Source organism: Dermacentor albipictus, unplaced genomic scaffold (genome assembly GCF_038994185.2).
Source record: "Dermacentor albipictus isolate Rhodes 1998 colony unplaced genomic scaffold, USDA_Dalb.pri_finalv2 scaffold_23, whole genome shotgun sequence".
Lineage (NCBI taxonomy): Eukaryota > Metazoa > Arthropoda > Arachnida > Ixodida > Ixodidae > Dermacentor > Dermacentor albipictus.
The window spans coordinates 3,061,687-3,086,391 of NW_027225577.1; the positions used below are offsets into that span (position 1 = coordinate 3,061,687).

The 24,705-nt window shown below is 42.7% G+C and overlaps 1 protein-coding gene and 1 long non-coding RNA gene across 2 annotated transcripts in view; both read left to right on the forward strand.

The window, feature by feature from the left end:
- The window catches only part of LOC139052460 (zinc finger protein 678-like), a 69,464-nt gene extending 58,060 nt beyond the window's left edge, over window positions 1–11,404 (forward strand). The window contains exons 10-11 of the mRNA XM_070529580.1: window positions 3,408–3,462; window positions 11,082–11,404. Of these exons, the coding sequence (XP_070385681.1) occupies window positions 3,408–3,462; window positions 11,082–11,404 (378 nt within the window). The remainder of the gene's footprint in view (window positions 1–3,407; window positions 3,463–11,081) is intronic.
- A 2,007-nt stretch (window positions 11,405–13,411) lies between these two features.
- LOC139052440 (uncharacterized) lies at window positions 13,412–16,732 on the forward strand. The gene is made up of 2 exons (XR_011509906.1): window positions 13,412–13,533; window positions 16,381–16,732. It is a non-coding gene; the product is annotated as an uncharacterized lncRNA (long non-coding RNA).
- Window positions 16,733–24,705: the final 7,973 nt, after the last annotated feature.

The window sequence follows — 24,705 nt, forward strand, 5'->3', positions numbered from 1 at the left end:
AAGAGCGTTTTACCGTCTAAAGAGCATTTTAAATCAGTTCATTATTAGAGAAAGAAGGAATTAACTGTCCTGTTATCGTGCCACCAGGAGGTGAGCCTCTCTGCTAATGGAGACTCACTCTCTCTCTCTCTGCCTCTAGTATTATCCCAAGTGTTGTTCCTTCCCTGTGTTCTCCCATACCACAGTCGAGGGACATACTGCAGCACCAAGCCCCACCTCCTTTTTTCCCTTCTTTTGCGGCATTGTGCCTTCCGCATTGCATGATTTGCCATGGTGAGTGACGAAACATGCACTGTGACGAGGTGTTTGTGTGTGTAGCTGTGACTGTCCAACACGTAGTAAGCTTTCTCAAGGAGGAAGGCATGCGGTGTTTGGTTATGAAATTTCAGCTGTTCTCATGGTGAGCAGCGCTGTAATACTTTGCAGACACGATTGTCAATGCATCATGGATATTCTACACTTGTTAGTTTAAAATGGCCAAACCTAGTGGCCCTTTAAGGTCGCTTACATACGTTAAATACAATACATGTCTAAAGATTTATGGCACATGTGATTTCATGACGCAAATGTTTGACCTATTCCCATCTATGCATATGAATTACCAAACATGTTATGTACAGTTTGGAGATTTTGCACAAGATTGCATGAATTTTACACAGAGTCAAGGCATCTGATGTCATCAGTGATATGCAATTGAACATAATTATAACAAAGGCATTATACGTCCATTATGACAATGTTCTACTGCAGCACATGGTCATGCAGGCCATGCCACAGATTGTGTTTTTCTTGGTTTGGACCACAGTCAATAAAGGTGTGATGCATTCATGAACAAGCTTGTATTCTTAGAACTAAACGAATGCCTTAAAAGGATGCACTCAAATACCATTGCTAGAATAAATGCAAGTAAGAAAGAAATACTGTAACAAAATACAGTAGAACACCAAGTGCATTTAGGAGCTCATTTGAAGTCAACAAGTTGTACTGGTTGTGGTGTCCCTACACATTTCACATTGCCTTCACACATGTTTGGGCAGTGTGATTAAGGTACTGTAGTTGGATACAACTTAAGTCTCCAGTGAAGCCCCACCCAGGCCCTCGTAACCCCAGTCACTGTTCTTTCGCGAGGCTGAAAATAGTTTGTACTTCAAACTTTCCCTGTTACCTAAACAAGGCAGTGACCACAAAAATAAAATTATAAGCACATAATTTTATACTTTCTTACTCGTCTATTATAGTGGAATGGTGAAAGCCTAATTCTTTATCGAACTGAAATAAACTGCTTGCTTCACTGCAACTATCTATTGTGAAGTTTCATTTCAGTTGGCAGTGAAATTTCATGAGTAAAACGGGATCAGCAGTGAAATTAATTGTACCGCGGACTTTTGAAGAGTGAAATGCTCATACTATATGTACATATGTTCAATATATGCACAGTAGTAAAATTGGCAGCTTTTGAATCCAGGCACTTGGGAGCAATTATATGTTAAGCACTTGTTGTAGTGTCCCACCTTAAGAGTCTTAATTCATCCATTCTAGGCTAATATATTATATAGCTTGCATGCAGACTGAGCCGCTCTTTCCTCAAGTAGTGTTGGGAATGCTTTGGTAATGATGTCATATTGCCCGGTTTTGCATGAACAATATGCGTGATTGAGTGATTCTATATTTGTAGCATTTTTCGCTATACCGTCTGAGTTTGACATTAGGCATGTTTATTGTCCATGGGAGCAACCCTCCTTTGCAAATGTGAATTGTGTCGGAATCAAGGGATACTGATGAATTGTGATTTGCCCAGGTCACAAAATAGACAAAAATTACATCTTGTACGACTAGCTTATAGAAGCATCAGCACTAGGCCCTGTTTCGCTGTAGAACTGCTGTGTGAACTAGTTCTGAATGCAACAGCTGCCATTTATGTGCTTTTTATTTGTATGTATGTGTGTATGTACGTATATGTATGTATGTATGTATGTATGTATGTATGTATGTATGTATGTATGTATGTATGTATGTATGTATGTATGTATGTATGTATGTATGGTGTTATGTACCTGTGGGCCTGTGATTATATTGAAATTATATTGTTGTGTTCTTTCAAGCACAATATGACTGGTAGCAGGCACAATATTTGCATGCACTGATGGTGAAAGCGTATGGCAACTTGTGTCTTCAGGGAACAAGTAGCATCCATTCTGTTAGTTGGCCAAATGCAGTAGACTTTATTTGATTATATTCCTGTTAATTCATTCTTTTTTTTTGCCAATTCGATCTCAACTCGAGATCTTGATCGGCCTACCGTTGGACATTGCTATGCGCCTAAACTGTCGTTATTTCTGGCTTGGGCCTCGCCGAATTAGTGAAAGGCACGTCACTTTCGCCGCATACGCCGATTTTCGGCCTACTTTCGGCAGATTTTGAAGCGATCATGGCGGTTCAAATTACATGGTTTTCATTTTTACCCGATTCTAATGCACAGTTTCTTTTTCTTTCGTTGTTTTTTACAGCAAAGCTTAAGGCCTGCTTTCCCCACTATTGCGTCCGCGTGTAGAAAAAAAAAAATCCAGAGGATAGTGAAATGCCGGGCCGATCCGCGGTGAAGAGGAGACGCAGTTCGTCATTAAGAGGCTCACATACACAGCTTTGCTGGTTATCCTTCTTCGCAGAGTGGAAGGGCACTGAATCTTTTTCTTATTACATACATATACATATATATAAAGTTGGTAAATAGCTTACATGCGAAACCGAAACTGCGTTCGTGACGTTAGCGTGCGACGGCCTGCAGGGTCTACCACTGTCAGAGCGAGCGCCATCGTAATCACAACATGGCGGCTAAACTCGTCTTGTTTATGCGTTGTATGGCGACGACGACGCGCTGCATTCAAGCTTACGAAGGCTCATTCAAAAGATAAGTTGTTGTGCATGCAGGCAGCAACAACAGAGGCGTGTAACGTGCCCTTGGCGCTCCGGATACTTGCATGCATCGCAAGATCAACTGGCAAGGTGGTTAGTCGTGACGTAGGCCGCCATCTCGTTCGCAATGGTTGCGGAGTTAGTGGACTGCACGGTGAAAAACACGTTAAAAAGGTTTTTTTTAGATAGACTACAGTAGTCATCAATGTAGATAAATGTCCCATTATATACTCATTCTTTTTTAACAATGAAAGACAGACATTGCGTGCCACTTCAAGCCGACTGGACGACAAAGCGTCCACAGAAGAAAAACGGACTAAGGTCTCGAAAGTAATCCGTGCTGTGGGCCGCAAAAGCACTAGCTGCTGTACTTTTACAAGGCTACTGAGCTCTGCGATTGTCTTTTGTGCGGTGAAGGCTGTTATCTGTGCGTGCGCGCACCACGTGTTCATTTCCATAGTTTCTGCCAGCTTCTTTTCCTCCCAGTGTTGTAGGGTAGCAAACTAGGTGCAACCTGGTTAACCTCTCTTATTCCTTCTCTCTGTGAAGGTGAGCTATTTGCCATTGCCAGAACCGGCGGCATACTACCTTTATTGTATTTGTTGTGAACATGTGTGCGTGTGATAACATCTGGCGTGTTAGATTTGAGATGGTAGTTCTGAACTTAGTGTCACACATTACTCCCCCCCTCTTCTTTGGCTTCTGGATTGGATTGGCGCGGCTCGCTACGTGCTTGCGCGCGCTTTTCCGAGCGCAGATTGGTGTGCGCCTGGTTTCTGCACTAGGCTGTTATGCGATCGCTTTTTCGAGCGCAGATTGCGGAAGTGCAGCGCCGCGGGCCTACCGTGTATGGAAGCGCACAGCAATGCCGGGAAACATTCATACAAAAGCAAAGGGTCAGAAAAGTGCGCTTTATTTTCCATTACTATGTCACACTGGGTAGCGCCGTGCGATCGCTTCTAATAAACGCAGAAACGAGTCCTTGCAGCGCATGTGCCCATTAATCGATGCCCACCATAGCCATATCAGGTGCGACTCGAGAGGAGAGTCACCCTGTAGCCGGCGGAGTCGAGGTAGCGCTTCACCTTCTGCCAGTAGCTTTCGATTTTCTGGGTGTGAGCGCCCGTGATTGGGTCTACAAAGTTCATGCTGTGGTTAACAGCCTCCCATTGCAAATTCAGTCTTGCTCCGTTAGCCCCCACCAAGTTCGGGATGAAGTTGTATGGGGCCCATTCATCACTGTGGATGGTGGTTCCCGGTTCAACGTTGGCTGCAATAATGGGGCCTAGCGTCGCCGCGTCTCGTCGGTCGACCTTGAATAGTCGGAGCTCCCCGGTGGTCACGCAGATCATGCCGAATACCCATGGTCCACGATCTGCAATGCCGCCGTAATTTTGGCGGCTCGGCGGAACGTTGTCGCCCGTCATCAGGCGGCCTCGATTGTATTTTCGCTTGCCGCGAAGGAGGCATTCATCAATTTGCACAATCCTCCCGGGGCCACCGAGTGGGGGTCGCGCCAGCAGCTCGTCCCGCACGACCTCACGAGCGTAGTTCCTCCAGTCGGCGATGACATGGTCCGACAGATGAAGCAAGTCGCCGGTCATCTCCTTCATGAGCCACGTGCCTATGTTTTTGCTCACGCAGTACGTGAGTCAAATCACTTGCCGCCTGCAGTAAGCGACGCTCACTTCGCCTTTTGAAAGCCCAGTGCAAAAAGCAGGCGATCGTGCAAAAGCCTAGTGCAGAAACCAGGCTCACATCAATCTGCGGTCGAAAAAGCGATCGCATAACAGCCTAGTGCAGAAACCAGGCGCACACCAATCTGCGCTCGGAAAAGCGCGCGCAAGCACGTAGCGAGCCGCGCCAATCCAATCCAGAAGCCAAAAAAGAGGGGGGAAGTAATGTGTGACACTAAGTTCAGAACTACCATTTGAGATTGTTTCGTATTATGAATTCATTGAAACGCTGCGCATTTGATACGGGGGCGCGTCAAAATTGTGGGAAATACCACCAAATAAAGCAGTGGCGTGTTCGAATGTTTTTTTTTTTTACTGTTTCTTTTAATTCGGCCTGCTGTGTGGTTTGATTAAACTTGACGTTCACGTTAAGATTGAATAAACGGACGCTGACTGTATACGTCGGCACGGTATGTTCAAGTGGGGAATCAACCTGTCGCTTGATATGATTCCTGAACTTGTCACATTTTAAAGCTAAGCTTTTATTGCCTGTCTCTCAGCGGTTTGACATGGCCTCGTTGGTCTGGTCAGGTAGACTCAACAATGGGTCCTTTCACCGCTATACAGCACCGACTAGCTAGTCAGCACTTCTAGTTAACAGTGAGGAGATCAATTTTATGCATAAAAAAAGAAAGCCTATCAAGCCGTGAAGTCATTAATTTGCAACCACAATTCTACAATTTCAGTGGGATAAAACAGGCCATGTTTATTAAAGCTTTCTTTGGGCCACAGGAAGGCTTAGACATAATGGGCGTGGGTGACCCTGTGATCAAAGAGGCCCATTGAAGAGCAGCACATACCCTGAGACCCAAGTTGGCGTCAGGTTTATTGTAGAGCGGTACATACTGTGTGTCACTTACCTTACCCAGTAAGTGACACACAGTATCTGTATCTGTCAGACCAAAGTGGTCTGACTGTTGGTTTCGAACCTGGTTCCTTTAGCACAACAGCCTAATACTCTACCAATTAGACCATGGACTACCCAATGACCCAAGTCGGCGGTAAAACGGTCAGAGAGATAGACCGACAGATGGGCACCAGAATATGCTTGAAGTACTCTAAGAATACTAATTGCATTATCATTAATGTTTACTGGTCATCATGTTTTTGTTTATTTGTCAACATTCATTTTCACCAAAAATGATGTGTCTTCATCGATGGTAACTGGACGAAGGATTTAAAATGGTTTCCCATATTTCTGTGCACATGTCTGCAAAGTTGGCTTAGCAACATCACCTTTTATTTTCCCCTGCTTTCATCTGATTTTTTTGCTCGTTCATTCTGTGTATATGGTGGAGCATGTTGGCTTATACACATTCTCACAAAGAACCTCTTGGCTAGCACCGTCTTTACTGCCGGCCTGCTGTACTATGCAGGGTGTTTCGCATATCTTGTGCTAAGGAGTTAAAGTAGTTGGCCACAACTGAATGAAACCAACGGCTTATGGTTTGCTGTCATGTGGTGCTCCTTAGAGTATTTTTTATATTCCGCTTAGTTAATTAAGAGGAATTTTTAATATTCACTTTAGGGCGAAGTGCGTTTTGTTGCACTGTAGAGGAGGTTCAGAAACGATCGATCCAATTTTTTGTGGCAGTGTACATGCTGTGTGGTAATTTTTTATGCTTTTAAAGAAAGCCCATAAAATTTGAAATAAAACTATGCGACGGCACTCATGCATTATTGTATTGCAGCACTATCAATCGCAGTTAGTGCTAAAGAACCGAGCACACGAACCATGGCGAAGTGGTTGGCCGCAGCTCTAGGCATTGGCTTCACAGTGCGTCAGCATCTTTGGTGCTGGAACACGGAAAGGAAGCGCCGTCGTCCCTGATAAGCGATAGGTTTGACGCATGGTTGAGAGCACTGCGAAACGATAGCGCACAGGTGCAGTCGTATGGTTCTACTTCATATTTCGCAGGTTTTCTTTCACCTCCGAAAATCACCACGCAGCGTGCACGTTGCCACAAAAAATTGAATTGGTTGTTTCTGAACCCCCTTTACAAAGTAATGAATGGTACTTGACCCTAAAGTGAATATTAAAAATTTTGCATAATTCATCTTAGTTAAATAACTAATTAAGCACAATGTAAAAAGTACTCTATGGAGCGCCACATGATGGCTAACCACTTTTTTCAAATCCTTGGCACAAGTTACTTGAAACAGCCTGTACATTTTTAGTAGTGCGGTGCATACATGTTGTTTATTTGTTTCTTGTACATTCATGGGCATCAGATAACTAATGGATGAGAATAGGTTAAGCCAGTAAGTCAGAGGAAACAAAAAAAAAAAGCATGTTTCAAATGTTGTAGTTCATGATGCAAAGCTAGCATAAATTTGTAGAGGTAAAGAAAAGGTAGGGTGGAAGAGACAGTGTGTGTAGACTTTTGTTTGTTTGGTTTCTGTGTGAAGACTTTTGTTTGTTTGGTGTCTCCTGCACTGTGTATGTGTGAAACGACACAGACTCTAATGCACGAAACATTGCAGAACGAAACTGCTATAAAACAAAATGCAAAATATAGATTTGATTAAGAAACACTCATACAATTGCAAACTGAAATTTTTACTCCAGCTCATGTTATGTCGCCGTTGATTTCTGCCACAGAATGAAGACGTGGTACAACCTGTCAAATGGCCACTCATGAATGCCAGTGAGATCGACAGACTGATAAAACCTGCTTTGCTGCGTGCCTGCTGGATTCTTTTTACTGCACAGAGCAGTCCATGCCTGAGCTACTTGCATATTTATGAATGACAACTATGGCCAGAACATTTTATGCACATAGTGGCTAACACAAAAAACTAGGGTATGTGTGTAATACCAGTGCCACATAAAAAAAAAAAAATAGCGTTAACTAGTTTTTTTATCCCAAGTTTAATGCCATTCAAACAGGGTCACACAGATGTATTCAAAGGCCAACTGTAACAAAATTTTGAACAAGATACAAAGCTTAGGTTCAGATAGATATACTGCAGCCTTCATGCAAAATCCTATGTTTGAAATACTGGTGGACATGACAGGAAAAGTGTGCTGCTAACCTGAAGGTTAATAGCATTATTCTTCTCCTTCCACAAGTTTAACCAGTTAGTAAATGTCTCATTCTCCAGCCTCTATGACGTGTGTGTGGCTGAATCAATGTCATTTCCTGGGTGCCCTTTCTGCTGATGCCTTACAATTGAAAAAGTATTTCTTTTTGCTGCTGTGTGCAGCTTTGTGTACCTTCTCCCTTGCATAGTTTATTTTTGGCTCTTCTCGTGCTGTTATTAAATATCCTTTCTTTTATTCAATGTTGATTGCATATTGTTGTTTCTATAGCAGTGTAATGGTGAAGCTTAAGAATGGGCTCGGATTCACATTGTCTGTTTCAGACTGTTAAATAAAAGAAGTCTGTGTCACTTACAATGTCGTAAACATTTATACTGTTCGTATGCTTCTAAGAAAGTGGAGTGGTAACTTGAAAAAGGTAAATAACTATTGCCATAGAACCCATTTGTGATTACAAATGGTTGGCAGTAAGGTTAAGAAAAATGTATTTTTAGATATCTTAATGTCGGTATTCTTGCATCATTTCTGTGTCCATTAAGCTGTGATATTGGTGGCTGTGCAAATGCTACTTGTCTGTGTATAAATTTTGTTTTTACTTGAAGCATGCTTTAGTAATTGCACTGTTAAAAATTGTTTTGTGATGTTCAACCAAATGAAGGATGTGGCCATTATCTTTTTCAACTCTATAAAAGCTTCTTCCTTAACTGCATTTGTTTGCTCTTCGGTAGTGCGATTCCTAAGGAACACTCTTTATGTAGGGTATGCCTCTAAATTGTGAACCTCACGAATTAACTACATGCATCTGTGTGAGGGAGTGATGGACCTGGTTGGATGTGACAGTGTATGAGCAGCATAAACTCTGTGTCCCTTTTGGAAATTGAAAGAAACATAAGAGTTAGCCATTGCACATAATTTATTTTGGGTTGTGCAGTGCCTGCTGTCCTGTTTTACTCTTTTCTGGTGTAGTAGCACGACTGAGGTACACTATTTTGCTCTTTTTACTCTGTACTGGTTGCTTTCTCCGAGTTAAATCTCTTGGATTGTGATGGACGGTATTTGCCACTTAGCATGAACTGCTTTAAAATACTTGTGCATTGTGCGTTTTCCATTTATTGTGAAGTGTTTTATGCTATTTTATGCTTGGGCAAGAGTTCACCAGAGCCAGCTTTAGGAGCCATTCGCCACACATTATTATTACTTACAGCGCGCACTAATAACAAGGACAACGAAAAGAGACGAAACACAAGTGCCTTGTTATTCGTACTTGTTAATAGTGTGCGCTGTAATTACTAATAATGCAGATGTGCTGACTTGCCCAGCTAGCTACTGTTCTACAGTTTATTTGCCACACAGCAAACATTCACTTGCACTGGCTCAGTGCAGTTAGCTGTATTTTTCAGCATTTTCACATTTCCCAGCAGTGCATACCTCACTAGTTTTGTGCCGCAAACCTCTGAGCAGCATGTGCATGCTAGCCAAGCAACAAATAACACGTTGCAGCCCATGCAATTTAGCCTATCTTTAACACGTTCTATGTGGAAATAGATTCTTAAGAGTTTTTGCATCATTAGTAGTAACCTTCTACTGAGCCAGAAATATTAACCCTCTATTGCATGAATTATGAAAAAGTCATTTTAAAAATTACTTTTTCAGCTTTTATTATTGATTGCATGAGCAAACGCATAAACAAAATATTTCAGAGTTATAATGACTGTATTAATAGAGATACAGCTTTGTGCCAAATATGGCACACCATGAAGATGGCGGAGCAGTCTTGCTGCCATGTGGGAAAAACAAAGCTTCACGGATGGTGGCCTTTTTAGCGCGATGTGTGGAATGAAATTAAACAGTTGCTTGCTGCGTTCAGGCACAGATGGCTATTGCACTTCCTGCATCTTACCAACGACTACTTTGTGCACGGTGGCCGCTTACATCTTTGTCTCTTCTCATCAAATTCTGGCCAGTGGCCGACTTGGTCAGATCGGAAGTCTTTGGGTGGCATTGCGGCAACTGGTCCCTGTACATTTTTTGGCTTGAACCTGGAATTCGATGTCTTGACTAGAAGGCCTTCCTGGTCGCTTGTTGGGTAGGCACTTGTTATGCGAGGTAAGGCATTCTGCAATTTCTGTTTTGAATTGATCGAGCGGTAGTACTTGTTTCTTCCCAAGCAGCTCCTGCACCCTCTTGTACAATAGCCATGCTGCAACTACCGATAAGCCTAGAATGTGCGTAAAAATTAAAAGTGCCATTTCTTCGGCCTGACATGTATGCGGTAAAGTCCAAGCAGTGACTCCAGCAGGTCGACCCTGCTCATGTGTCTGTTGTAGACCTTTACTACGCTGGGGTAATCAATTTTGCGAAACTCCTTGGTGGACGTAAACCAGCGCTTAGTCTTTTGGACTGGATCTCTCCCAACAAAGCTCGCCAGGAATGTCATGGCACAGTTATTGTACCAACGCACACACAATAACTCCACGTCATCTATCGTGCTTCTGAGTTCCTCTGAAGCACCACGTCCTTTACATTTCAGTTCCTTTTCGCTATTCAGGCGACAGTTTGGTAGACGATTTCTCCTCACTGTACCGAGCAACAAAATTCCATCTTGTGATAGAGTGACCTGCAGCTTCGGGCTATTGAATAGATGGCAGCACGTTACCATTTTTTGTCTTTCAAGTTCATACTGTGCCAAATATAGCACACACCGACTTCGAAATCTCTGCTGTAGTTGCGGACGAAATTGAGAAAACTAATAAAGGGCTTGAATTGATAAGGCCATAAGATATGCCAAATTAATTTTTCTATGTTTCTGCGGTGAAAATGTTCAGAGAAAAAATACCAATTGCTCGTGTTTGCACCCTACGAGTTTCACGTCTCTTCCCAAAATCTACTTCACCTCTGTTTTGCATATCGCTCAAGAGATGGCAGCACTTGCCCATAATAAGTGCGCATAACTATGAAGATTACTCTGACGGCATCACATTCTCAACTGGGCATCTCGCACATGCACAAAAATGGTAACCGGTGTGTGCCAAATATGGGACGCCATGCAATAGAGGGTTAACATGAACTAGGCAACTTCACGAACAATCTACTGTAAACACATGACACAATCATCCTTCTAGTTTGCTATGCCCGTTGACCACTACGCTGCCAATAAGCACTGAAACTTGTTATAGGAAAGGCCTTTCCTTACTGTTCTTGTGTTTGGCAAGTTGAGGTTTCATTTCAGTGACACAAGATTTAGCCTTAATAAATTGTTATAGGAGGAGAAAAAAAATTTGTTGTTGCATTAGTATGTTTGCACTCTAATTTCTTTGATGTTTCATAGCTGCAGCTTTGCTTTCAATTAAAAACGATACTCACATAGTTCATCTCATTTTCTTGTGCAGCGTTAGGTCGTTCCAGCCGTTCAGCGACTGGCAGAGGTGGGAGGCCAAAGCAGGGGCCACGGCACCACCGCTGTCACCTCTGCAGTTACGTCACTGAAAAACTGGCACATTTGAGAACGCACGAGCGCATTCACACAGGCGAGAGGCCATTTCGTTGCCACTTCTGCTCCCAAAGGTTTTCGCAAAACTCCCACCTCAAGTCGCACCTACGCCTCCACACGGGCGAGCGACCATTCCCGTGCGCCTTCTGTTCCATGTCCTTTACACAGCCCAGCCAACGTAACAGACACATGAAAAGGCGTCACCCAGATGCCACGCAGTGAAGTACATTGCTCTATTGTGTGAGTAGGCCTGGCTTATTTATAACAATGTGCATGACAATCCTAAGTGCAGGAAAGCAACTAGGTATTTTATTCGCACAGAAAAGGAAGTATCATTGTACATTCAAACCTCAATAAAATGAAGTCTGTAAAATTAGCATTTTACTTCATTATAAAGAAATTTTGTTATGTTGCAATGTCAACCTTTTATTCAAGAAAAGTAGCCGCCAACGGATTTTTCTTAGAAGAGGCCGTAAAGCTTTCCAAGTTATTAGGCAATCCGTATTTTCCTGTGCTGCCCTCTGCCGCGCGCCACTGAAAACGTTTTGGAAGGGTGCCGTTGCTTTCGCCGGTTGGTTTGTGTACCTCCCTCTGCCCATGTTGAGTGCGCGTCTGTTGTGTGTTTCGTGGATCACTTATCATTATTAATGGCTACTTCGAGTAGCATGGTGTCCCTGGAAGCCATGTAGCACTCACCGATTACTGAGTGAGCAGGCCTGAGTGCGCTGTTGTGCAAACAGTGTGGGCGATAAGGGCACGCTGAGTTCCGTTTGCCGACACGGCTACCTTAGAGTTTGTTGTCGCTGATTTCTGCACTTGGAGCTCGCTTTTTGCATTCTTTTTGCACATTATTTAGACATTTTGCATATTCAAAAAGTCTTTGAGCGCAGCCTTCCGTGTTGGATTTATCAAAGTGGTTCACTTGTTTACATTGACATATACAGCTGCAGATCTTTGTAAGCGTCAAAGATTGTGGAAAAGGCGCACCGTTGATATGGAATAATGACAAAATGTAGCAAAACATACATATCTGCGCAAATGTGCCGTGTTGTTTCTGTCTGAAACAAGCCAAGGATGGTGAGAGACTGCACCACTCAAACAAGTGACCCAGATACATATATTACCGGTCGTTAATTTATTACTGATTCTCACTTTTCTCTAACTCAATCATACTTGCAGTTGGCACGTGCCATAAAGCATTATTAGAGGAAATTGCTTGCTCGCATATGCGCTAAGTTATAGGCCGTGTTCTCTCATGAAAATGTGGATGCCATCACTGACACCGTTAGTATAACTGAGCAAGACGGATGTTTATGCAGCTGTATACCGAATGTGCCAGCTTTTGCTTGCCATTTGGTGCAGAGTTAAACAGTGAATCTATGAAATTGAGAAATTTGTCGGCATGAGACATACAGGCCTACCCATGTACGTAAGTAGCGAATGCGACTGGTAGCCTACGGGAATTGTGACGTATATGAATATTGGCACACCGCTGTGTCTCCACTTGCTGCTTATTGTGTATGCATCGTGCAAAGTGAAGAGTAGCCAATTTCAAATCGTTAAGGCCAGTACTGAATTATAGAAGTGGTTTCTTTCATCCTAACTGCCTACATTTCAGTTCAGGTCGCTGGTAGCGGACGCGTGAACTCTACTGCACCAGGCTTGACCTTCACTGAAGATAATCAATATTGGCTCGAACTTAATGTGCATGACTTGAAAGGGTTGAAGCTTGTGCATTTCAACTTGGTAGGCGTGTTTGACTCAGTTTGAGCGTGATTAATTATATATACAAGTAGAGACGCTGTCGCTATTGCGTTGTCCGTTCGACGCAGGGTTTGGTCGAATGATGGTCGGTACGCTGATTGTCAGTGCACTTGACAAGAAAGCCCATCGCACTACAACAACTCGCGCTCGTCGGTTGCGTTGTCGACTTGGTATGATAAAATGGTCTCAGCAACGCACTGTGCTAAACAGTCGGCCAATCATACTTCGGCGCGAGCGTCTTGTCGCTCTCATATCGACCCAGCATTACTGCGCCTTAAACGAGTACGTGAAGTCAAGCACGTACTGCCACCACCAGCAAGTGAGGGCCGATGCTGCAAGAAGACTTCACCGGTAACGTGATGTTTTTTAAGTGTCACCCAAGTGTAATGCACGGGTTTTTCGTTATATTTGCTAGCCATCAATAAAACGCGGCGACTGTATACCTGGCTTACTGTGCAGTCCGGACAACTCGGACAAAGCCCTGACCGCTTTCTGTTTTAAAGTGGAGTTCCAGTCTTATGCTGCATACGTTTACGGCACCGCACCGACATCGAGCTACCAGTGGAGTTTCAACACGTTTCAACACGGTAGGCGGCACGAGTGTTTACAACAGCGCGCGTCTAAGCACTTCTTTTTTTTTTCTCCCAGGTGACTTTTCGGCGCGTAGCCCGTTCGACCCTTCCAAAACGTTTTGTGATTAATCCGCTAGGGCAGGGCACATGCGCCGTCGCGGCATGAAGGTTGATTGGAAGAAACAAATATTTTGATAAATTTGAGAGTTGGTGGCCAATGATATGGTTTCTTGCTATTTTGACAATATTTTCACAATGGCGGTACAAGGTAAGCCTTGTGAAGCTTGTGCGTCTACTCCGCAATGGCGGCTGGTACTGTTGCCGACAGTGGGACGGTTCTGTCAGGAAAAGTGCAAACCTCTTGCTTCAACAAATCTCCGAAACTGAATATTATGCCACCTCCAGCACTCGGGGAGGCAGAGCACAAGAAGCTACAGCCATCTAGGTTTGCCAGTCATGACAGGTTTTCCAGTCATGGAGTGCCAGTCATATGTGGCCTGCGCACCCCATGATGGGGTGCGCAGGCCACATATGCGCTTGCCATGCTCAGCTACTGCTGGACTAGAGGAAGAGATGTGCACTTCCCACAACCTCCTAGCGCATCCTTGACCCCATTACTGCTCACTCGCTACCCCCTCCCCCTACTTGCTTAGGAAAACGGCCCACATCAAGCCACCATCATTTTCGGCTCACCTTCGCACACTTTCCCTTACAACCAAATCATGCGGTGCTCGATAGGGTCTTATCACGCTTGAACTTTATACGGAACATGACAGCAAGAGGGTCTTGCTGCCATGCTGCTGTCCTTCGGTGGCCACTTGGTCGTGTGGCATGCGGTTTGAGAGGTGCGTTCATAAGCATCCGCATGTAATTCCAGTTTCCATTTATTGCTTCAATATACCTTCATAGCAACAGGGAGATATTGTTATGTTAAAATTGTGGATAAACACATTTCGTTACATTGAGGTTCAATATACATGGTGCTCTATTGACAAGAAGTTTGTTATATGAGGTTTAACTGTATTGTTCTTAATAAGAATGCGGGCACTCTTCCATAGTGCACTCAAAAGTTTAGTTAATGTCTTGCGCTGAAGGCAGGCACCACCACACAGTGGGGAGCTCACACCACACAGCTTGAGGGGAAATGGCAGGTATCGTGCCAGAATCGTGTCTCATTGAAATGTAAAACATTGCAATTTGCTTATTTTGTTGGTGCAGTGAAATGCATGATAAATTGAACTTTGTGCTTGAAAATTCACTGTCAAAACGCTGGAGTGAGGAAGCGTGGTGGCAGCAGTGAGTGAATTGACCTTTGTGCTGTGTCTCGCATCAATGCAAACTAAGCTGCAAAAACAGAGCGCTAGGCAGGACTTTGTCGCCGTCGCAGATGGCTTTCGCCAGTGGGGTGGGGAGTTGACGTCGAGAGGTTGGAAGGGAGAGGGAAGCGCAAGGCCGGTGATGTGATGCAGCAAAGCCATGCAGTGCAAGGTGCATGGCACAAAGGCAAGCGTGACAAAGTGGCTCCCCCTTCCTCCTTGGGTTTTTGCATGTTTTTTTTTCTTTTGAGGTGCACACCCAGTAGCCAGATTTAATTGTTATATACCGTAATGTAGCATGGGAGCATTGTAGTATGTGGTTTATTTTTCCATGGAACACATAGAAAAAGTTGACGGTGCATCAGCTGCTCATTGTTGTATTCGACATAGTGTTAAAACTGGTATAATAAGTGGGTTCGACTGCACCACAAACTTTTGACTGTTGCAGAAATAGATTTGTCTAGTTATGAAAAATTGAAGCAACAATCTGCCTCCTAGGAATCTTAAGACTGCTGTTAGCATTGTGAGATACATAACGCTGGCTCTGTTGCTTCCTTTTGTTATTTTTCATAGGTGCTTGAACAGGCTTGTTTCGATTTTCTTCTGTAGTAAAGGCCTCGGTACTTTTAATTAAAGAAAGTAGTTCTTTACATTACTGTATTATGGAATTGTGCATTGTGTATTGCTACATTTTTCTTGCTATTTTGTTCTGTATTTGTTTATTGCTGTGATATAATGATATCATTGTTCATCTCTTATTTTATTGCCTAAAAACTAATTGCATTGCTGGTTTTCACTATCATGCAGCACCTGTGTGACCCAGAATTTCCTAAGATAAACAGGGCCTTCGTGGGGTGCTGCAAAACACCTTTAGCCCTACATAGTATCGGCATCAAATGAAACGCAAACAACGGAGCACATAACTGAAAGTACAGGGCGCGCTGTCCAGTCACCACCATTTACAGGTGCGCACATCCGGTTTGACTGCACTACGTGGTGATGGTCCCTCTATATAGTGATATTTTCATTTCTGTTCTGGTTCTTTTTTATGTGAAAGTGAGAAAAGATGACAGCGCAGTAATGATGACTGCGATAACTGTACCACACACACCGCTGTTCGCATTTCATTTGACAGCACATACGGTTTCGCCGCACGGGCAATAATACTGACCCTGTCCTGTGAAATTTTAGCTTCTGTTTTCATTGCTTTTTCTTTTCTCACTTTCAAATTAAAGATAACCAGAGCAGAAACGAAAAGGAAGAGCACCATTGCGCAGTGTGGTCAAGCCAGATGGTTGCACCTGTCAATGGTGGTGACTGGACGGGGTATGCACTATACCTTCAGTTATGCTCTCCGCTGTTAATGTCCCATTGGACACTGATAGCACCTCAGTGTGCAGCATAAGCTTCTAAACAAAATGAATGATAAAATGAAATTCGTTATTTCAGAATGTCTTGTTTTTTCTATCTCGCATATAGTAATTTCATGTTGTAAATAAAATGATCAATAGCTGTCTTGTTTTATTTTCCCTTTCTTTTTCTGCAGCAACAGGATGGCATCATGGCCATCTGGTAACCATCAAGCACCAAGTGTCACTGCACAGGTGCCATGACCCTTGTGACCAGTGTTATTATATGACCCTCAGACTATCATCTCTCATAGCAAACGGGGGGTGCATACCCACACAGACGGGAGGCCATTTTGGTGTTGCTTTTGCTCTTGGAGCTTTTCGCAGACGGCAGACCTCAAGTTGCACTTGTGCATCCAGACGGACAAGTGACCATTCCTCTGCCCAGTCTGCTGTATCTCCTTTGTGTGGGCTGCTCGCCTGAACGATTTTTGTGAGCACATCACTCTGCTACCATAGAGAAAGAGAACACCAATTTTGTACGTGGAAGTGGTTCATTATTGAGGGATAAATGAAGTTCTGCTACATATGCAGTATGCTGCATAGCGCTCTGTTATGTCGGGGAGTAGAAATGTAACCATGTACTATAATATGTTTTAATAATAAAATAAATAAAGTTGCTCTTTAAAATGGTGCAGCAAAACTAAAGAAGCTGTTGAGACACTTCTGTGGCCAGTTAAGGTTTTTCCACTGATTTTCCAGTGCCTTAGTATAGTGGGAGGGGCACACATATAGACAGCCATGATATTACGCTTTATTTGAACACTGATATATTGAAAGGTGTAAGTGAAAGAAAAGCTTGCTATGTCAAAAATTGTTTATACAGAAATACTGCAAAGCAAGCCGTTGTTGCAAATTCAGTCATTTCCTGTAATTTTTGGAGGTTGCGGCAAACATAAGCTTACTGAATGGTGCATCTGAGGTTTCTAAATTGCAAGGCTTTGTGAAAGGACATGCTTCATACCACGGCATCGTGAGGAAATGCACAGGTGCAAAGCACAGGTGCAAAGCACAAGTACCTGATCTGCCATCATTACTAGACTTAACTGGCACTCTTTGCTGAAGCACTGCAACGGCAGCAAGAGAAGCAACCATAAAAAAACATCTCTTTCTTTCGGGGGTTGGGATCTCTGGGGATGCACTGCCATGACTTGACGCACTTAGCAAGAAAAAGTCAGTGGCTTGCAGTTTCTGTTTCTTTATTTTCTGCTTTTTTCTTCATCATTATAACCATTAATATATATTTTGTCCTGATTTTTCTGAATACCGGTATCCTTTGGAATTTTATGCATGCCTCTTGGCATTGATTTGTTCGGTTTTGATTCTTCATTTTTGTGTCTAGAGTGTTAATATTGCACGGCAGTGTAATTTGTTTATAGTTTCTATGGATCAGTATACAGTGAGCTTTGCTGTATGCTGTTCACTATGTGCAGTGAAATGTGTTGCAGCTAGTATTCAGTGCAAGTAACCTTTTTATCTGTCATCATATGGTACGAAGTCTCAAGAACCTGAGTTTGCAATATAGAGTTTATTTACAATACTTATACCAAATAATGCTGCCTTCTGTGACCTGCTATTAAAGGCTGTGTTACAAAAACTCATTAGTCAAATTACACTTCATTTCAAGCAGTCGATCAAGATATCTGCTTGAATTAAACTGACAGTTCATGCTTACAGAAAGGGGCAAGAGACACAGATATAACTTCAGTAATCTGCATACATTTTTGGAAGTGTTCCCACAGCAGCCAAGCGAAGCACAGTGTATTTGCTTGACGGACGATGGGATACGACTTGTGTCGCAAGATGTTGGTTTATGGTCAACAAACAGTTGTGTTAGACTTATTGGCAAAGGTAATTCTCTACCAAACTGCATAATTATTGTATTCCTTTTCTTCTTGAAGACTATGGCATTTAATGTAAAGTTATAGGCACGATTATTTTACCACGTTAATTGCCACACTCTGTACCTTGCTGCACCAAAGATTGAGAGTGGCTGGGAAAGCTCACTTCTGGTACGTTAGAGTGTTTCCACTTTTATCGCTGACATTTCAAAAAAGAAAAAGTATCTTAACGATCCAACAGTGTCTTAGCAAGGTCATCACACTGTCTGCATTCAGTAAATTCTAAAACAAAACTTTAAACCCCAATTGATTCTTCCAGTGTATGGCCAGCGGGAAAACAAAATCCCTGGAGAATGGAGAATCGAGGTAGGAAGTGGATGGGGAGAAGAGTGTTCTTACATTCCATGAGCAAGGCACAGCTGGTTGTGTTGGCCTTTTCAATGGCCTGTACCATGTTATTCAGTACAGTGCATGTGTCATGTAGTAGGAGTTCAAAATAAACAGGCAGCGTTTTCATTTTTTTAGTGGTATCAGCAAGGGAACTTTTGCTCTGCTTGATAAAAACAACTTAATCAAAATATTCAGATCCTGTATATGCAGGTTCGACTGTGCTCGCAGAAATGATATCGAACCTTTCAGAGGGAGCTGTGCAAATATATGATTTCACATTTTAAAGTTATTGTATCTTTGTGTTTACAGAAGAATGGCTGACTTCATATTGCTATTCTAAACTACCAAGTTCCTAACTCACAGTATTGTACTATAATGTTGATTATACAAAGATATTATACGGTGTTTGGACACTTGCTTGTGTCAGTGATGCATTGTGTTTCAGAGCTTTTGAAGCGGCTTGCCCTATGAACCTCTTTAACTTCCTTTCCCCGGTGCTTTCCTTGGCTTCATCTCTGTTAGCTTCATGTTGTAACTAGCAGAGAATGGAGCCCATCCGTTCTCCTTATTCTTGTCATGCAAGGATGCCAAATACTTTATTCAGTACTGTGGACTGAGAAATGCATTCTTGTTGCAACATTAGAGTGAGAACAAATTGGCAGCAGTGAGTTCAAAATAATTTTTGTAGAAGTTGTTAAAACAAAAATGCAGGTTGCTGTAAAATGCCATAATTCTTTTCCTATGTGTTGGCTGTGCCTGTGTGCCATTAAATCATGAGCAAATACTGTATTTACCTGATTCTGACACATCCCCAAATTTAACGCAAACCCAATTTTTGCAGGTTCAATGTAAGAAAATAAAGGTGCATCTGAACGTAACATGCTCCCCCAATGTTTGCTATCAGTAAAACGAGACATGCAGAAGTTACCTTTCTTAAAGGGACACTAAGGCATATATTAAGTAAAGCTAAAGTGATAGATTAGTGCTCGAGACTCTCGAAGGCGTCAGTATTATCGCGAACAGAGCCTTAATAATCGAGAAATTGTGGTAAATGCAGGACATGGTTAGAGTCTCCCCCGGGACATTCAAGCACTTGCCCGATAACGAGAGCACTCCTCGGTTATATTCTGTCACTAGTACTCAACCATTTGTTGCAAAAAACATCTTTGTATTGTATTCTAAGACGAAATAAAATGCTACTTGTCCCGTTCTATTTTATTTTTTAGAAAAAGAACTCATTGAAATTACCCTTGACAGTGACGCGGGTGGTCAAAAGGCTTCAATACCACTCGGCTTCACGCCACTCACGCTTTCGCGTTTCGCTAGTTTTGTTATCGTCTAGTGCTGCACTGGTTGGCTCGCGAAACTCGCACAAGCTGCAAGTAGCAGAGAATTCAACTTCCATGTAATGTCGCGGGATGTCCGAACAGTCTATGCCGCTTGACCAAAAAATAGCTGCAGCAACGAATCCACCACTCTGTCTTGGCTCGGTAGCGCCGTCTGTCGGGCAGGGTTTTACTCACTAACGGCAGCAATAGGCGATGATGGCGTATGCAACGTAACCACTCCCTCGGGAAATTCGTATTTTGAAAAAAAAGCATTCAGACCCTTCAGATGCAATTTTCCCGCAAACTAAGTCTTTTCTTGGCACGAAACAAGCATTGCAAGGGTTCTGGAATGGTATTTAAACAGTCCACGTTGACTAAGTATTTGCCTTTAGTGTCCCTTTAATGAAAGTAGCATGTCATCGTGTGCTTTGTTGCTTTATTAAAGGCCACAGATACTAAGTATTCTTGGGCGATCACTTTTAGAGATAGTCTACGTTTGTTACAACGGACCCGCTTATGACAGACTCAATTATAACGGACCATACTTCAGCCTTAGTTTGTTCTACCTGTTTTATTAAGGCAACGAAGTTCGCTTCTAACGGACCACACTGCAACGGTCTGTTGGCTACAGCGGACGGAATTAGCGTCAATTTTTGTCAAACTCAGCCGGATAAAAGGGACTTTAGCCATGTCGACATGGCCTGGCAACAGACTTGCGAGGGTCAGCATATGATCGCGGCTCAGTATCTTGCGCGCGAGGGAGGGAGGAAAGTGGGGCAGAAGTGTGCCATCTTTCGCATGCAAGGGAAAGATGGGGGGGGGGGTTCTACTTCGATGGCTGCTGCTAACGACGCGGGTGCGCATCTTGAAAGTGATCTGCGATGTGGACAAAGTGTGCGTCAGCACGGGCACCGTATTTTGAAAGCGATCTGCAACGTGGGCCAAGTGCGCACCAATGCGGGCGCTGTATTTTAAAAGCAATCTGTGATGTGGACAAAGTGCACATCCGTGCGGCCACGGTATCTTGAAAGTGGTCTGCAATGTGGACAAGCCACACCCAGTGCCAGTAGCTTCGTATGCGCTGTGCTTTCGACGTTTAGTTCGCTTTGAAGCGAGAGACAGCAAGAAGGACAATTCGCTCGCGGCTGCTGCCGCGCTTATCTTGCTTAATTTGCTATCGCAATCGATGTTTCACCTTTCAGGTAAAACTGCGACTTTGTTTTTTACTTTGGACATTCATCACTCACTTTTTGCAATAAAGTTGTTAAACATCGCAACGAAAGTTTCGGAAGTGAGGCGTCTCGGATATTACGGACTTCGGATAAAATGGACATTTTTTGTCAAATTATCAGGGACCGTTGTAACGAGAGTCGACTGTACTACTATCACTTTTGCAAGATTTTACGTGACTCTGCATTGTACTTGTTTAAATATGCAACCAACAGTGTTCTTGGCACTACATGCAGATAGCAAGTATGGCATAGCACCAGAAACACTGGCAGCCGTATATACCACCACATCTGGTGCTCAGTCATGAGAAATCTCACGAAAGTGATAGTGCCGTATTTCCTGGACTACAAATTATACTTTTTTGTAAGTATAATTGATATGCAAGTTGTGTCAGTGTATGAGATGCGCTTATCTCACTTCGGTCGACATGATGAAGCTTGATTATGCACACTTGTACACTCATCGCAAAAATTTCATACTTGCCTATTTCAGGGCACTAAACAAAATCGGGGAGGCCAAGTGGGCTGCCACTGTGCTGCCTGCATGGCGAGCCAAGGAGCTAACACCTATCGCCACAATCATTCTACTGTTCGATTTACAATTTACAATACAGTACAATACAAAGTTCAATACAATACAAAGATTTACAATACAAAGTTCGATTTCTTTCAAAATGTTGTCGTGCACGACTTCTTGTTCTCGGGGGGGGGGCTCACGTAGGTCTCACCCATCTGCATGCCTTTATGCATATAGAAGTCATGCAGTTGCAATGCACTGACAAAATTTTTTTTAATAGAACGGGGCTTGTAGTCTGTGAATTATGGTATGCATCTCAAAAAGTAATTGACTGAGAATACTGCTCCAGTTCATAGTAGAGCATAAAACTAAACCCATAGCAACCTTCACGAAAACGTGCTCCGTTGCCATCTTGTGAAGGTGATGATGCGTCTGACAGTAAGCTGTTGCCAATACTGCAAATGTTGTTTTGGTTCTGTATCCGATTGTAATGCACAGGCAATTATTTCTTCTGAATGAAGGTATGTGTTAGATTCTGGTCAATACAGTATGTTGGCTACGACTGCACCATGCCATAGAATATACTGTCTAATGAAGCTGTACAGACATAAGAGCATAAATTGTAAACCTGGATCTCAGATTCTACATCATGTAGCATCTTTTCTTCATTTATTCCACACCTCATTCTTTAATTACATTGTGTCTGCAGTTTGTTAGAAGTGACCATGATTTCCATTCAGGTGTTTATCACGACACTTTCGTTTGCTCAGCATTATAAATACTTATCCTAGCTGCCCATTTTTAGCACCAATTTCAGGCTGATGTAAACTCCTTACATCTTGGGTACCTTTCATGGCACTTGTATGAGATGCCTTTGTTAATCTTCTGTATTTCAGTCTGAGAGCACATTAATATATTTAGACATTGTTATATTGTGATGCCATTTCTCTTTCCCTCTTTTTTTTTTTTTCATGTGATAAATATTGAAATGATATGTGGTAGCATGTTAACCTTGATAGAGTCAACTTGTGCACAATAGCAAAAGCTATGGTATGTACAGTGTTTGCCAAACATAACAAAACAAATCCACCCAGAGGTTGGATTGCCGAGTGATGGCTACATTGTGTTGCAATTCTGGAGCTTCTGGTTCTAGAAAGCTTGGAAGGGTAAGGAAAAGTGTTTTCCTTTTTCGCCAGATCTTTTGGGCCGAGCCAATCCAGTGGGTCGCTGACTACGCTTTGCAGTCATTGAAGCAGTGTCTGCTTTGTCAAAAGCTATAGGTGGTGGTGATGTTGAAGCAGGCGGGGTTAGCCTGGCATACATAGCCGGCAATTGTTCCGCCTGACTTCCTACCATATAGCACTGCGCCCACGTTCATCCGCCTCGATGCTGGTGCAGCCGATTCATTGCCGATAATATTGTTCCCCCCTCTTCACATATGTGCCGTTTGTACTTGGTGAATGTTATGTCGGTAGCCACAAGAATGGATATTTATTTCGAGCCTTCGGCTTGAGTGGCTGTATGTCTGAACTTCTTTACATCTCTGTAATTGCTATCTTCAATGTTGAATTTGGGTGCATGCGGAAACGTTACCTTTTCTTTATAATTTTTATTAGACATAGTACATTTAGCATTTCTCATTGAACTTATTCTTTCATTCTGTTCAGATCTCTTTATTATATTTTTTTTCATGTTGGCTATCCTTCACAGCAAATAGCTGTTTAACCTTCATTATCATTTGAATTCACTATATGTCTGTTTCAACCCACTGAATAAATGACTGTGTCTAGTGAATCTGTGCTGTTTACTTTTGCTGATGTATCTGTGCTTGCAGTTACATTTGTAAACTGTTTTTGATAATATGAACCCTCTTCTTTAAAATGAGGAAAGTTGCTTAAAGATTGGAATGTTTGCTGTAGAGCATACTTGTTATTACAAATAATTGTCTTTAAAAGGACACTTAAAGGCAAATACTAGGTAGACGTGGGCTCTTAAAGTACCATTCAAGAAACCTCGCAGTGCTTGTTTCGTGCCAAGAAGAAACTTAGTTTACGTGAAAATTGTGTCTGAAGGGTCCACATACCTCTAGCACAATTTAAACCACCTACCCTCAATTGAGGAGTGGTAATGTTGCGTACACCATCACCGTCCTTTACTGCTGTCGGTGAGTAAAACGGCACCCACCTGACGGTGCAACACTTGTGCAAAATGAAGACACGCAGTCATGGCAAAACAGAGCTAAGGCAAAGCATTGGATTTGTAGCTGCAGCTGCTCTTGGTCAAGTGGTGTGGACTGTTCAGGATCTTGCAACATCACATGGGCCTGGAATTCTCTGCTTGCAGTTTGTGTGAGTTTTACAAGCCAGCAAAACCAGTGCAGCACAGAGTGGACAAAAAAATGTTTCGAGCGCCCTTGTCATACTCAAGGGTAATGTCCGGGAGTTCTTTTTTTTTTTCAACATCAAATATAACTGGACAAGTACCATTTTCGTTTATCTTTTAATGCAGTACAATTATCTTTTGACAGAATTTGACATTAGTAATGACAGAATTATAATGAGGAGTGCCTTCATCATCAGGCTAGTACTTGAATGTTCCAAAGGAGTTTCTAATCGTGTCCTGCGTTTACCTCAGTTTCTCAATTACTAAAGCTCTGTTCGTGATGCCTTAGACATTCTCGAGCGCTAATCTATCAGTTTAGCTTGACTTAATATTTGTCTTTAGCGTCCCTTTAAAGCTATGGAAAAAGCCACAATGACATTCCAAGCTAATTGTTAAGATCCATGTACTTGAATCATGTCCTTGTTGAACTATCTTGCTGTTAGCTGCAGAAGTACCAGCATTAAATTTGCGCCCTAGTTTTTCTATGCAAGGCATTATTTACCTCATTTGAAGCACTTTGAGCTAGGGAAGGTAGGTAGCTTCCTTGCACCGCTTTGTTGCCTCCAACAAAAAAATGTTTACCCCATGCTGGGATTGAATTCCGGCCTCCTAGTGTGCCAGCATGGTGCTCTAGCAATTATGCCATACTCATACACTTATTAAATAACAGCACCAACTAGCTACCTGAAACGACTGGCGTGTGAGTCACATTGAATAGCATAAGCAAGAGCACCTGCATGTGCCAGTTTTCTTCAAACTACAAACACTTAAATTA